Below are 14426 nucleotides of genomic sequence, written 5' to 3' on the forward strand. Positions count from 1 at the left end.
GCAGCATCTCTGGGGAAAAAGGATGGGTGGTGGATCGCGGCCCATCTTCAGACCCGTGGGTTTGTAGGGTGTGCTGGAAGACATTCTCCCAAAGGCTACAGGCCTGGTCCACCTGTAGCAGGTGGTGTGCATGTTCTAGGGGGATTTTAGTTATATTAATCGGCTCATAGATCAAGGGTAGATACAAAGGTAATTTTTGATTACATTGGATTGATGGAACCAGTCTGCAAATGTCAGACATATTTCAGGACAATTGCTCACTGCACGCACATGAAGAAAGGACCAGTCATAGGTCTTCGATTAATGCCGGTGCTCCAATCGAGATGAGGACAAGTCAACAGCTCATGCCAGACAATTATCAGTGCAAAATTAGTCACAACAAGAATTATTCTCAATTACACGAAAGTCCCTCATGTCAATGAGATATTGAGTAAAAGGAAATAGAGTCCACAGGGGATCGCTGGTCAACATGGACCTGGTGGGCCGAAAGGCCTGTTTCCTGTAGTTTAGCTGTATCTCCAAACCAAAAAACTAAAAGTATAAAAGTATAAAAGCATAGGAATCTCTGAAGGTGCTGCTTAATCATGAGTGTATTCACAGTATTTACTGATATGATATTATAGGAACACCTCATATTTCACTTTGGCAGCTTGCAACCCAGCGGTATGAATATTGATTTCTCTAACTTCAAGTAACCCTTGCTTTCCCTCTCTCTCCGTCCCTCCCCATCCCAGTTCTCCGACTAGTTTAATTATCGTCCTGATTAAATATTTCTGATTTTGTACCTTGGTGTCACCTTCCCCTCAGCTAACAATGAACCGTTCTACATTTTCCTTGCTCATCGTCCTCTTTGATCTGTGTTTTCACACCTTACCCCTCCATGCCCTCTGTTTCTCCCTCTCCCCTGACCCTCAGTCTGAAGAAGGGTCCCGACCACGGAACGTCACCCGTTCCTCCTCTGCAGAGATGCTGTCTGTCCCGCTGAGTTACTCCAGTATTATGTGTCTGTCTTCGGTGTAAACCAGAATTTGCAGATCCTTCCTACACATTTACTGTTGTGGTTCCATTCTACACTGGACCGACTAGACAGCAAGCAATGGGATGACTGATCCAAAAAAGCATGAGGTGACTCTGTCCGTTTCCTCTCCTTGGAGAAAGCTCACTTAACAGTTGCTGTGAATAGGAGACATCATGTCATGTCATGCCTGAAGAAGCGTCTCGACCCAAAACGCCACCTACTCCTTTTCTCCAGAGATGCCGTCTGACCCGCTGAGTTACTCCAGCATTTTAAGTCTCTCTTCTGGTAGCGATGTTATTTTTCCTTCTTCCCTTCTCATTACACTGCCTTCTGGAGCAGTACAAGACCATACCATACAAACTCCAATTCTGTGCCAGCTCCACCACAGCCAGAGTTAACACCGATTGATGAAGCAATTTGGCATCGTGAGATCAGAGGTTCGATTCTCAGTTCCTACTGTGCAGTTTCAAGATATATATATAGAGTGAGGGAGGAGGTAAGTGATCTATGGTTGCTGTGCCTGATTGCAATGACTGAAGGGATTGAACAGGAACATTTTCACCTCTATATAAATCGTGCTGTTCCTTCCCTGGGAGTGTTTGATTCAGCAACGTAGAGGAAGGTTTATTCTCTATCTGACTCCCCGCTGTGCCTGCCCCCCGAGAGTGTGTTTGATATTTTTCGCTGGGATCGAACTTATACTGCATTCACCATTTCCATCTCTTGCTTATAATGATTGGAAAGCCCTCTCCTCTCCTCTCCTCTGCTCGCTACCTATCTCTCTTGGTGACCTCTGTTGTGAGCTCTGTTTGGGGTAACACAGTGACGCAACGTTAGAGTTGCTGCCTTGCAGAGCCAGAGACTCAGGTTCGATCCCGACTACGGGTGGTTGATTGTCTGTACGGAGTTTGTAAAATAAACATGTTCTCCCCGTGACCTGCGTGGGTTTTCTCCGAGATCGTCGGTTTCCTCCCACACTCCATAGACATACAGGTTTGTAGGTTAATTGACTTGGTATAAATGCAAAATTGTCCCGAGTGTGTGTAGGACAGTGTTAGTGTGCGGGGAATGGTGGTCGGTGCGGACTCGGAGGGCCGAAGGGCCTGTTTCCACGCTGTATCTCACAACTAAACTAAACTAAACTAAACTAAACTAAACGCTGGTCCTTACATTGGAAAAGGAAATCTGCCAAAAGAAACATGTCCTGAACAAGACACAATAAAGACAGAATGGGGCATCCTCAGTAGACTTTATCAACCAACCTGATTTGGATGAAGCGAACTGCGAGAAAAGGCCAGGAAATTGAGCTGACCGTAACATGAAAAATAATTTTCCAAAATAATCACAATTCATATGCACAACACCTTTGGTAATCTGTAATATAGCTGAAAAATCATTCCTCTTTTTTTTAAATTAATTACAGTCTTATTAACATTCTTTATTTTGAAAGATGATCAATATAGTCTTAATTAGTTCCATCTCCTTTTTTCAATAAGGAACCAGTTTTGGTTCCCTTCTATTGAATTTCTGGATGTTAACATCCTCAACTGATTTCTTGATTTTCATCCTTTTCCCAATCAAAGTCTTCTCCCGTAATCTGATGGAACATGACGTTGAAAGGTCTGTAAAACTTCCGCAGTCTGTGGATTACATCGGGATCTATTTTCGGATGAGTTCTCCCCTTGGATTTTCCGAGGCATCTTGGCAGGCTGCTGTCTTCAGGTTTCTTCAGGCACGGAAATCCCTTGGTTTTGTTGAAGTAAAAATGTTTATCCGTGACGATCCTCTTGAGGCCCAAGAAGTCCTGGACTTTTCCCATTTCTCCGGCCGGGTCAATGATGAGCCTCTCCCCGCTGACGAAATGGATCTGGGAGAGGGGGAAGAACTGGAGCCAGTTCTCCAGGTGCAAGGCGTAGATCCCAATACGGATGGCGCTCCAAGAGGCATCGATCAGACCCAGGGTCCTGTTCTTGAAGGCCAGCACCTCGAAGGTGGGAATCTCGGGTTTCTTGGACAGTGTCTGTGTGTAATCCGAAATGGCTCTGGTCACTGGGTTCCTGACCACCACCACCAGCTTGGTGACCTTTGCCATGGAGAAGATGCGCTTTGGTGCCTCCCTGGTGACGAAGTAACTGGGCGTTTTCTCCATGGTCAGCTGGCCATCCAACGTCTTGGGCATCAAGTTTCTAAAAGCAAAAGAAAGACAGACACTTTAGAACAAAAGCCGATCGTATCTCCCCACTCCCTCCAGTAAATGTATCGTACAATAGTGTCATCGAGAAATCAGGCCATACTTAAAGCACAGACAATATCATTAAATCAGCCAGAATAACCTGAGCCTGGTTCTTTCTAGGCTCATTGGCAAAAGACTTACATATTGCACGGGCAGCTTACAATCCAGCGGTACGAATATTGATTTTTCTAACTTCGAGTAACCTGTGCATTCCCTCTCTCTCCGCCCCTTCCCATCCTAGTCATCCTACTAGTTTCACTGTCGTCCTGCTTAGTTTCACTGTTTCTATCCACTAATTATTACCTTCTCCACAGCCAACAATGGACCATTGTGGGCTCCATCTGGCCTTGATCATCTGATTGGCTATGATTTGTTCTTTGTGCCGTTTCATATCTCTATTTTCCCTCTCCGCTGACCCTCAATCTGAAGGAGGGTCTCGACCCAAAACATCACCTGTTCCTTTCCTCCAGAGATGCTGCCTGAGCCGCTGAGCTACTCTAGCACTCAGGTTCATTGCCTTCAGCAAGCTGCCTGTTCGGTTGAGAGCAGCTAAGTCAGCAAAGTGGCCCATCAGAAACAAAGTCAACCATTCAGAACTGTTCAACGTGACATAGGGCCAGTGCAGGTAGCCCTGTACATTACATTCATGCATCGCCTGTAGTCCTGGAGATGTGTCAATTACTAGTCACAGTGCCATCTCTTTCATCCAAGGGATCCTTTATTCTTTGACCAACAGGTTTGAAACTCCCCTTTAACCCAGAGGTGCAGTGCATTGGCTCTGGGCACTTGGTTCCTGACCCAAGGAAAAGCAAAGGGGTGACATTTCAAGTCTGATGAAGGGTCTCGACCCGAAACATCACCCATTCCTTTTCGTCAGGAAGGGTCTCACCCGTTCCTTCTCTCCAGAGATGCTGCCTGTCCAGCTGAGTTACTCCAACATTTTGGGTCAACCTTTTCTCCAGACATTTGCCTGACTTGCTGAGTTACTCCAGCATAGTTAGTGCCTTGTGGTTTGCACAAGGTCATAAAGGGATGTGATAGGAGCAGAATTAGGCCATTCGGGCCATCATGTCTACTCCGCCATTCAATCATGGCTGATCTATCTCTCCCTCCTAACCCCATTCTCCTGCCTTCTCCCCGTAACCCCTGACACCGTCACTAATTAAGAATCTATCAATCTCTGCCTTAAAAATATCCGGGCAATGCGATACCTTTGTGACAGAGGTGCCGTGTGTGCCATTATGTCCAAGCCAGGTTTAAAAGCCTAATGGCTGTGGGGAAGTAGCTATTCCTGAACCTGGTTGTTGCAGTCTTCAGGCTCCTGTACCTTCTACCTGAAGGTAGCAGGGAGGTGAGTGTGTGGCCAGGATGGTGTGGGTCTTTGATGATACTGCCAGCCGTTTTGAGGCAGCGAGTGTGATAAATGGAAGGAAGATGGATTTTCTCCGAAATCTTCGGTTTCCACCCACTCGCCAAAGACATGCAGGTTTGTAGGTTAATTGGCCTGGTGTAAATGTAAAATTGTCCCCAGTGTGTGTAAGGTAGTGTTAAGCCCCTGTCCCACTTAGGAGACCTAAACAGCAACCTCTGGTGACCTTGCCCGCCACCTAAGGGTTCCACGAGGTCACCGGAGGTTTTGGTCACTCCCCCTAATGGTTCGAAAGTGGTTTCCGCGTGGTCAAGGATTCACCTAGGTTGCTGCTATTTTTTCATCATGATTAAAAGCGGCCTCGACTAAAAATAGGTTGCCGTTTTAAAAATCCATAATTTTGTAGTCGCAGGTCTAGTCGAAGCCGGTTTTCTTCATAGTCGAGGAAGGTTTTCAACATATGCGGGGGAGGTGGTAGGAGGTTGCAGGTCACTTTGACCTCGATTTTTTTTTTTGGTGGCGGGCAAGGTCACCAGAGGTCGCTGTTTTGGTCTCCTAAGTTGGACAGGGGCTTTAGTGTGCAGGGATCGCTGGTCGGCGCGGACTCAGTGAGCTGAAGGGCCTGTTTCCATGCTGTATCTCTGAACGAAACTACACTAACCAGGGAAGTGGGATTTTGGAGTGTTTCAACTAAGAAGCAGCTCCAACGGACACATGTATAGACAGCCTCCTCCTGTGCTGGAAGCCCCTGCTGATCAGCAGAGTGTCTCAGGTAGAGACTTTGTGACAGATGAAAACAGACAGGCATAACAGAGAGTGTGATTCTGCGATCGACCTTAGCAGTGAAAACAATAACAAGACATGTTCACAAAGACCCACAATATTCCGATTCTGTACATGTTGATTGTGGTTTACAGGGTGTTTGAATGCAAACTCACAGGCAAAGAGCATCATGTATTTAAAATATCCTTACATTTAGTAGTCTACCAAAGAATTGAAATTAATTTCTCATGTTAACACAGCTTAATAAGCTCCAGCATTATTTTTTTCTCCCAAGGATACGCCATTTATTTATCCCCTTTTGCATAGAATCAAAAATTCACCTTCAATGCGGGGTGCGAGCACTCTAAACAACTCACTGGGCAGAGTGGGATTCTTGGAGTGTCAAGCGTGGTTGGCTTGGGGGTCTGGTATGTACGTTAAGGATAGGGTTCCCATCCCTGGAGGTTTGGGCTCAGCACTTTGTTTGTTGATGCTCAATGGAGCAATCCTCTGACAGGACAAAAAAATGGCACCATGTCACAGGAAAGATGTCGTCAAGCTGGAAAGGGTACAGAGAAGATTTACGAGGACGTTGCCAGGGCTCGAGGGCCTGAGCTATAGGGAGAGGTTGAGCAGGCTGGGATTCTACTCCTTGGAACGCAGGAGGATGAGGGGTGGTCTTATCGAGGTGTACAAAATCACGAGAGGAATAGATTGGGTAGATGCACAGAGTCTCCTGCCCAGAGTAGGTGAATTGAGGACCAGAGGACATAGGTTTAAGGTGAAGGGGAAAAGAATTAATAGGAACCTGAGGGGTAACCTTTTCACACAGAGGGTGGTGGGTGTATGGAACAAGCTGCCGGTGGAGGTAGTTGAGGCAGGGACTATCCCAAAGTTTAAGAAACATTTATACAGGTACATGGATAGGACAAGTTTGGAGGAATGTGGGCCAAACGCGGGCAGGTGGGACTAGTGTAGCTGCGACATGTTGGCCGGTGCGGGCGAGTTGGGCCGAAGGGCCTGTTTCCACACTGTACCACTTTATGAATCTGAGCTCCATGGGCTTTTTGTGGGATGCTGTTTGGGTCAGGACAACTCAATTGGCCAAGATGCAGTTCGCAAGGTGGTGAAGACTGTCGAAGACCCGGACAGTGTCTGTGTGGGGGGGGGGGGGGGGGGGGGGGGGGGGGGGGGGGGGGGGGGGGGGGGGGAGGTGTAATTGTCTATTTGCGTTGCCTGAAAATGAAACAAATCCAAACCCACGTGCTTTGCTTATCCCAGTTTAAAAGCAGGTAAATTGGGAATTGCATTCAAATTCAGTCATGCACCCAATGCACATATGTTAGTTTTTTTGTGTGTGTGTATTGTTGTATGTGTGAATGTGTTGTGTGCGTGTATATTTTGTGTGTGTTTTGTGTGTGTATGTGTATGTGTCTGTGTGTGTGTCTGCGTGCCTATATATGTGTGCGTGCATATCCATAGCGAAAAAATTGTTTTTTAGTAAATGTGAATGTCATTTGCCATGTGTCTGTCAGTGCGTGTGTGTGCATGTTTGTGTGTGTGTGTCTGCGAGTCTTTCTCTAGGCCAGTCTCCTGTGTGCAGTAATACATCGTGTGCATGTAATGAAACTTGGTCAAAGCTGATGAATCAGCTACATCCATCCTGGGGGAGCCAAAGGAACAGTGTAACAGTGTCGAGGGAACTCACACTGCACATAACTTGCGGTGAACCAGCCCAATAGTCTGAAATGCTAGCTCTGTTTTTCTTTCCACAGATCCTGCCTGATCTGCTGAGTTCTTCCATCATTTGTTCTCCTTATCCAGAAGGGAAGAATGCATATGCATGTAATGAAGCGTGGTCAAACTGATGAACCAACTGCATCTGTTTAGGTTAGTTTAATTTAAAGATACAGTGCAGAAAGATTGTTTCCACGCCAACAATTCTTCTTCTTGCTAATGGCATGCACATTGTAGGCCAACTTGTTCTATTTGATCTTATTTGATTGTGCATGCCGGGTTGATTACATTCGTCCAAACAGGGCGGACCATGTGAAGGTTGCAATCTCCCACCCCACGCCAACCATTAAAACAATACATCACCAACACACACTAGTCGAAGGAGGCTTTACATCTCCCTGCTACCTTCAGGTAGAAGGTACAGGAGCCTGAAGACTGCAACAACCAGGTTCAGGAATAGCTACTTCCCCACAGCCATCAGGCTATTAAACCTGGCTCAGACAAAACTCTGATTATTAATAACCCATTTTCAGTTATTTGCACTTTATCAGCTTATTTATTCATGTGTGTATATATTTATATTATGGTATATGGACACACTGATCTGTGTTGTAGTAAATGCCTACTATGTTCTGTGTGCTGAAGCAAAGCAAGAATTTCATTGTCCTATACAGGGACACATGACAATAAACTTACTTGAACTTGAACTTGAACATATTCTGTTGTGCTGTTGCAAGTGAGAATGTCATTGTACTGCCTGGGACATGAGAACAACATACTCTTGACTCTTTGTTGGTTGGATGGTTCAGTTACAGAGCTGTGCAGAACCTTGTAGAGGACGCGGTGGGGAATACCTGCGGCGCAAGGTGTAAGCCGAGAAGACCCCTCCCGTGACGGCCCACACGGAGCCAAAGCCGCCGAACTCCAAACGAAGGCGTGGGAACCCGCCGTGGGAGTGCGAGAGTCGGACGCGGCAAGGTGGAAGGGCGTGTTAATGACCACCCATCAAACACACACACACACACACACACACACACACACACGGTAAATAAAGCTGCGGGCTGGGTGAGACACTATTCCCATCTTCGATCAATGAACTGGGAATGGAGTATGAAAAGTACACCCCTCACAGCGAAAGGTCCAGATGCGGCGCCTTGGCAGCGCAGGAAACGCAGCATTGATCTTGTCCCTTAGTTAATAGATGAAGTAGGATTGTTTATCACCCTTCTCCAACCAGTGTTGTCAGGGCAAAGGATTTCAACAGCTTAATGCAGCTGCCGGGAAATGAAGAAAAAAAGCAAAGTGATATGCTTGGAGGGAACGGCATCGTCTGCCTTGCACTAAATCATCCAGTGATGAGCTTGTGTTATAAAACAAGCATAAAACTGCCAACTTCAGTTGGATGTATTCCTAGAGGTTTCATCTCATGACCTCCTCACTTGGCTTCCAAGCTGCTTGGCAAATCAAGCTGCCTTTTTCCACCTCCAATATTTTGTTTCTTAATAAAGGAGAAGGTTCCAAGGCATTTAAATTATCACGCCACTTTCTAATCCTTTCATGTTTTTCCTCCCCCCCCCCCCCCCCCCCCCCCACCCTCCCTCCTCCCCTCCCCACTCCCCCCTCCAGATTACTCAGGGCCACAATGCTGAAATTAATTCTTAATTCCAGAAGACTGAGGCAATTCCAGACGGTTGCCAACATGAAATGAGAATAGGCTGGATGCAGGGAAAATGTTCCCGATGTTGGGGGAGTCCAGAACTAGGGGTCACAATTTAAGTATAAGGGATAGGCTATTTAGGACTGAGGTGAAGAGAAATTTCTTCACCCAGAGAGTTGTGAATCTGTGGAATTCTCTGTCACAGAAGGCAGTGGAGGCCAATTCGAGGATGTTTTCAAGAGAGAGTTAGATTTAGCTCTTGGGGCTAAAGGAATCAAAGGATATGGGGAAAAAGCAGGAACGGGGTACTGATTTTAGATGAGCAGCCATGATCATATTGAATGGCGGTGCTGGCTCGAAGGGCCTAGTGGCCTACTCCTGCACCTATTTTTCTATGTTTCTATATTTCAGGCTTGCCTCTTTACATTTACTCTCACATACCACCAGAGGCTGCCTAGAGGGCAGTGTAGGGCTGTGCAACACCTAGAGAGTCTCCCTGTACTATTAGGTATGTGATTTAGTTTTAGTTTTAGTTTTAGAGGCACAGCGCGGCAACAGGCACCTGCGGTCCCCGCTCATTTACGCTACCAAACGCACTAGGGACAATTTACATTTATACCAAGCCAATTAACCTACAAACTGTGATCATAAGCCATAAGTAGTAGGAGCAGAATTGGGCCATTCGGCCCATCTAGTCTACTCCTCCATTCAATCATGTGTCATCTATCCCTCCCTCCTAACCCCATTCTTCTCCCCATAACCTCTAACACCCGTCTCTTGTAGCGTGGAGTATTGTGCTCCTGCACTTTGGAGTGTGGGAGGAAACCGAAGATCTCGGAGAAAACCCACGCGGGTCGCGGGGAAGAATGTACAAACAAACTCGCTACGGACAGCGCCCGTGGTCAGGATCGAACCCGGGTCTCTGGATGTAAACGCTGTAAGGGAGCGACTCCACCGCTGTGCCAGAAAAAAAGAACAAAATCCTATCAACGGGACATTCCCCGAAGAGACCTTGATCAGAGACTGTCCCTTTAAGTGAAGCTGCCAGAGCCCTGCAGAAACGGGAGCAGGATGAGAATTCTAAATATATTTCAGACACACGATCCCTGTAATCCATACATCGGGTCCATTCATGTAAAGTATCGATCAGCAGCGATCTCTATACTGCAGATCAGGGGCCTTTGTAGTTTTCTCCAGTGTAATCTTCAGAAAAAAAGAGAATGAAAATGATCTCCAGCTACTCACAAACCATTCTGGCTGCAATTAAACTCTGAAAATGTGACTTTATCTTGAAAGAGATATAAGCAATTATTGATATTACACACGATGCCTGCTGACAACATCTCTGACCTTACTACACTAACCTTATGAGTATGGAATCAGATTCTCACAGTCATAGAGGTATCGAGTAATACAGCGTGGAAACAGGCCCTTCGGCCCAACTTGCTCATGCCGACCGACCTACACTAGCCCCATCTGCCTGCACTTGCCCCATATCCCTCTAAACCTATCCTATCCATGTAAACCAGTCCAAATGTTTTTTAAATGTTGTAATAGTACCTGCCTCAATGACTTCCTCTGGCAGTTTGCTTAAAAAAGTTTTCCACCAAGTTGCTATTAAATCTTTCCCCCTCACCTTAAACCTATGTCCTCTTGTTCTTGATTCCCCTACTCTGGGTAAAAGAGCCTCTGCACTAACTTACCCAATCTATTTTATACACCGCTATAAGATAACTCCTGATCCTTCTGCACTCCAAGGTATAAAGTCTTCACCTGCTCAACCACTCCCTATATCTAAGGCCCTTGATTCCTGATGAGATCCTCGTAAATCTTATCTGCACCTTTTCCAGCTTAACAGCATCAAACTTGGATAGACCAGGTACCTTCCCCTGTAACCACAGGAGATGCAACACCTGTCCCTTTAGCTCCCCCCTCGACTCCAACCAAGGACATCAATAGTCTTTCCAGATGAGGCAGAGGTTCACTTGCACCTCCTCCAACCTCATCTACTGTATCCGCTGTTACAGGTGTCAACTTCTGTACATCGGTGAGACCAAGCGCAGACTCGGCGATCGTTTCGCTGAACACCTCCGCTCAGTCTGCCTTAACCTACCTGATCTCCTGGTTGCTCAGCACTTTAACTCCCCCTCCCATTCCCAATCTGACCTTTCTGTCCTGTGCCTCCTCCATTGTCAGAGTGGGGCCCAGCGCAAATTGGAGGAACAGCACCTCCTATTTTGCTTGGGTAGCTCACACCCCAGCGGTATGAACATTGACTTCTCCAACTTCAAATAGCCCTTGCTTTACCTCTCACCCCATCAAAAAGATAAGGTCGATCAAGGAGTTCGATATCCGTGATGGATCGGGCCATTTCCACCACTTTCTGCAGCCTTCTTCATTCTTGAACATTCGAATTTCTGAAGAGCCAGGCTGTAACGCGGTCAGTCAGTAAGCTCTCCGCCATTCACTTGCAGTTCGATAGAGTATTCGACAGCATGCCAAATCTTCTCCAGCCTCTGGGGGAGTAGAGCCATTGCTGAGCTTTCCATGTGGCCTAGCGCAGATCATCAGAGATGTGTAAAAACATAGAAAATAGGTGCAGGAGTAGGCCATTCGGCCCTTCGAGCCAGCACTGCCAATCAACATGATCATGGCTGATCATCCAAAATCAATACCCCGTTCCTGCTTTTTCCCTATATCCCTTGATTCTGTTAGCCCAAGAGCTAACTCACTCTTGAAAACATCCAGTGATTATGGCCTCCACTGCCTTCTGAGGCAGAGAATTCTACCAATTCACAACTCTCTGGGCGAAAAAGTTTTTTCTCATCTCAGTCCTAAATGGCCTTCCCCTTATTCTTAAACTGTTCTGGACTCCCCCAACATCGGGAACATTTTCCCTGCACCTAGCCTGTCCAATCCCAGGAACTCGAAGCTGTCTCCAACACTGTCCTCTCAATGAGGATAGGCGCATGGTCCTGAGGTTTCCCCCCCCCCCCCCCCCCCCCTTCTTTTTATCTCTCTCAATGAATGATGAATATTTTTGCAGCATTTACTGCTTTTACCGCCGCAATAGATTTGTTTTCTCATTCACATTCATTCCTGGGGCAAGGACACCATTGGCAAGATCACATTTAATAGCCATCCCCGGCTCCCCGGAGAAGGTGTTATGGTTGGTGGTTCTTCGTGAAACGCTGCTGATTTTGTGGTGAAGATGGCCCGAAGCTGTTTTTGCAGGGAATTCCCAGCAACAAAGCCTTGTGTCCCTGGCGAGATGTGTGTGTGTGTGTGTGTGTGTGTGTGTGTGTGTGTGTGTGTGTGTGTGTGTGTGTGTGTGTGTGTGTGTGTGTGTGTGTGTGTGTGTGTGTGTGTGTGTGTGTGTGTGTGTGTGTGTGTATGTGACTTCAAGGGGAAATTACAGATTACCACTGCATCCATGATTGCGGATAAAATATTTCCATCCTATTCAGAGGATAGACACAAAAAAGCTGGAGTAACTCAGACAGCATCTCTGGAGATAAGGAATAAGTGATGTTTTGTGTCATAGAGCCATAGAATGATACAGTGTGGAAAGAGGCCCTTTGGCCCAACTTGCCCTCTCCGGCCAACATGTCCCAGCTACACTAGTCCCACCTGCTAGCATTTGGTCCATATCCGTCCAAACCTGTCCCATCCATTCACCTCTCTAACTGCTTCTTAAATGTTGGGATAGTCCCTGCCTCAACTACCTCCTCTGGAAGCTTGTTCCATAACAGTTTTTACCAGCCTTTGTGTGAATAAGTTACCCCTCAATTACTATTAAAACTTTTCCCCTTCATCTTAAACCTCCGTCCTCTGGGCGTCGATTCAGAGTTGTCGAGACCCTTCTATCTACGTTTTAACGACATTGGCCCTATCCCCGAACGCTATCCCCGTTTTAACTGTTTCTTCCTCGACCACAGAACCAGCTAATTTCCCTCCAGTAACACTCTCCTCCGCCTAGCAGAGCTGGTCCTCACCAACTTCTCCAATGTTTCCAATGTTGGGCAAGTCCAGAACCAGGGGCCACTGTCTTAGAATAAAAGGGAGGCCATTTAAGAGGTGAGAAAAACCTTTTTTCACCCAGAGAGTTGTGAATTTGTGGAATTTCCTGACACAGAGGGCAGTGGAGGGCAAATCACTGGATGGATTTAAGAAAGAGATAGAGCTCTAGTAGCTAGTGGAATCAAGAGATATGGGGAGAAGGCAGACACGGGTTATTGATTGGGGACGATCAGCCATGATCGCAATGAATGGCGGTGCAGGCTCGAAGGGCCGAATGGCCTCCTGCACCTATTTTCTATGTTTCTCCTTCGACGACTCCAACTTCCTCCAAATCATAGAAACATAGAAACATAGAAAATAGGTGCAGGAGTAGGCCATTCGGCCCTTCGAGCCTGCACCGCCATTCAATATGATCATGGCTGATCATCCAACTCAGTATCCCGTACCTGCCTTCTCTCCATACCCCCTGATCCCCTTAGCCACAAGGGCCACATCTAACTCCCTCTTAAATATAGCCAATGAACTGGCCTCAACTACTCTCTGTGGCAGAGAGTTCCAGAGATTCACCACTCTCTGTGTGAAAAAAGTTCTTCTCATCTCGGTTTTAAAGGATTTCCCACTTATCCTCCAGCTGTGACCCCTTGTCCTGGACTTCCCCAACATCGGGAGCAATCTTCCTGCATCTAGCCTGTCCAACCCCTTAAGAATTTTGTAAGTTTCTATAAGATCCCCTCTCAATCTCCTAAATTCTAGAGAGTATAAACCAAGTCTGTCTAGTCTTTCTTCATAAGACAGTCCTGACATCCTAGGAATCAGTCTGGTGAACCTTCTCTGCACTCCCTACCTCTCCATACCTCCTGATCCCTTTAGCCACAAGGGCCACATCGAACTCCCTCTTAAATATAGCCAATGAACTGGCCTCAACTACCTTCTGCGGCAGAGAATTCCAGAGATTCACCACTCTCTGTGTGAAAAAAGTTTTCCTCATCTCGATTTCCTCATCCAAATCAAAGGCGTAGCTGTGGGCACTAGCATGGGCGCCAGCTATGCCTGCCTCTTTATCGGGTACGTTGAACAATCCTTGTTCCAGGCGTACACTGGCCCCATCCCGGAACTGTATCTCTGAGTTTTAACGCTGAACCCCCATCCTATTCACTTCTACCGTAAAAGTGCCTTGGCCATTTATTGTGTATTCGGATCCATTAGGATCTAACCTGGAGTTAAATGCTATTTGTTGACGGATGTGGGCATTGGAATACAACAAGAATTGATCACTAATGTTGCAGACAGAGTTCTGCCAGGAAAAAGTAAAGGCATAGCTTAAAGTTCACTAATCTAGTTTAAAAGGGTAAGAATCTTCAGATCAGCATTAAATATTCCGTATGGAAGATCCACAGGGAATTTCCCACAATAACATTCGCAGAAGATCAGCAGAAATGATACAAGAACAGAGAAAACCCCCAACAACATGCTTTCTTCCCATGTTCCTGTGATCTGCTGCAAAAACATGAAACCAGCTTGTGACAAGCCTTAAAATATTACAGCTATATTTACTCATCCTGCATGCTCAATACAGGCAGTTTAATGCAATACAAAGTGAAACAAACAGGAAAATATAATGCACACCTGC

At 46.4% G+C, this 14426-nt stretch overlaps 1 protein-coding gene across 1 annotated transcript in view; it reads right to left on the reverse strand.

Moving 5' to 3' along the window:
* Positions 1-2259: 2259 nt before the first annotated feature.
* hs3st4 (heparan sulfate (glucosamine) 3-O-sulfotransferase 4) overlaps positions 2260-14426 on the reverse strand; it is a 164348-nt gene continuing 152181 nt past the window's right edge. Inside the window, exon 2 of the mRNA XM_055651280.1 lies at positions 2260-3204. Coding sequence (XP_055507255.1) covers positions 2562-3204 — 643 coding nt within the window. The 3' untranslated portion in view covers positions 2260-2561. The remainder of the gene's footprint in view (positions 3205-14426) is intronic.

The sequence above is a fragment of the Leucoraja erinacea genome, chromosome 20, assembly GCF_028641065.1.
Source record: "Leucoraja erinacea ecotype New England chromosome 20, Leri_hhj_1, whole genome shotgun sequence".
Lineage (NCBI taxonomy): Eukaryota > Metazoa > Chordata > Chondrichthyes > Rajiformes > Rajidae > Leucoraja > Leucoraja erinaceus.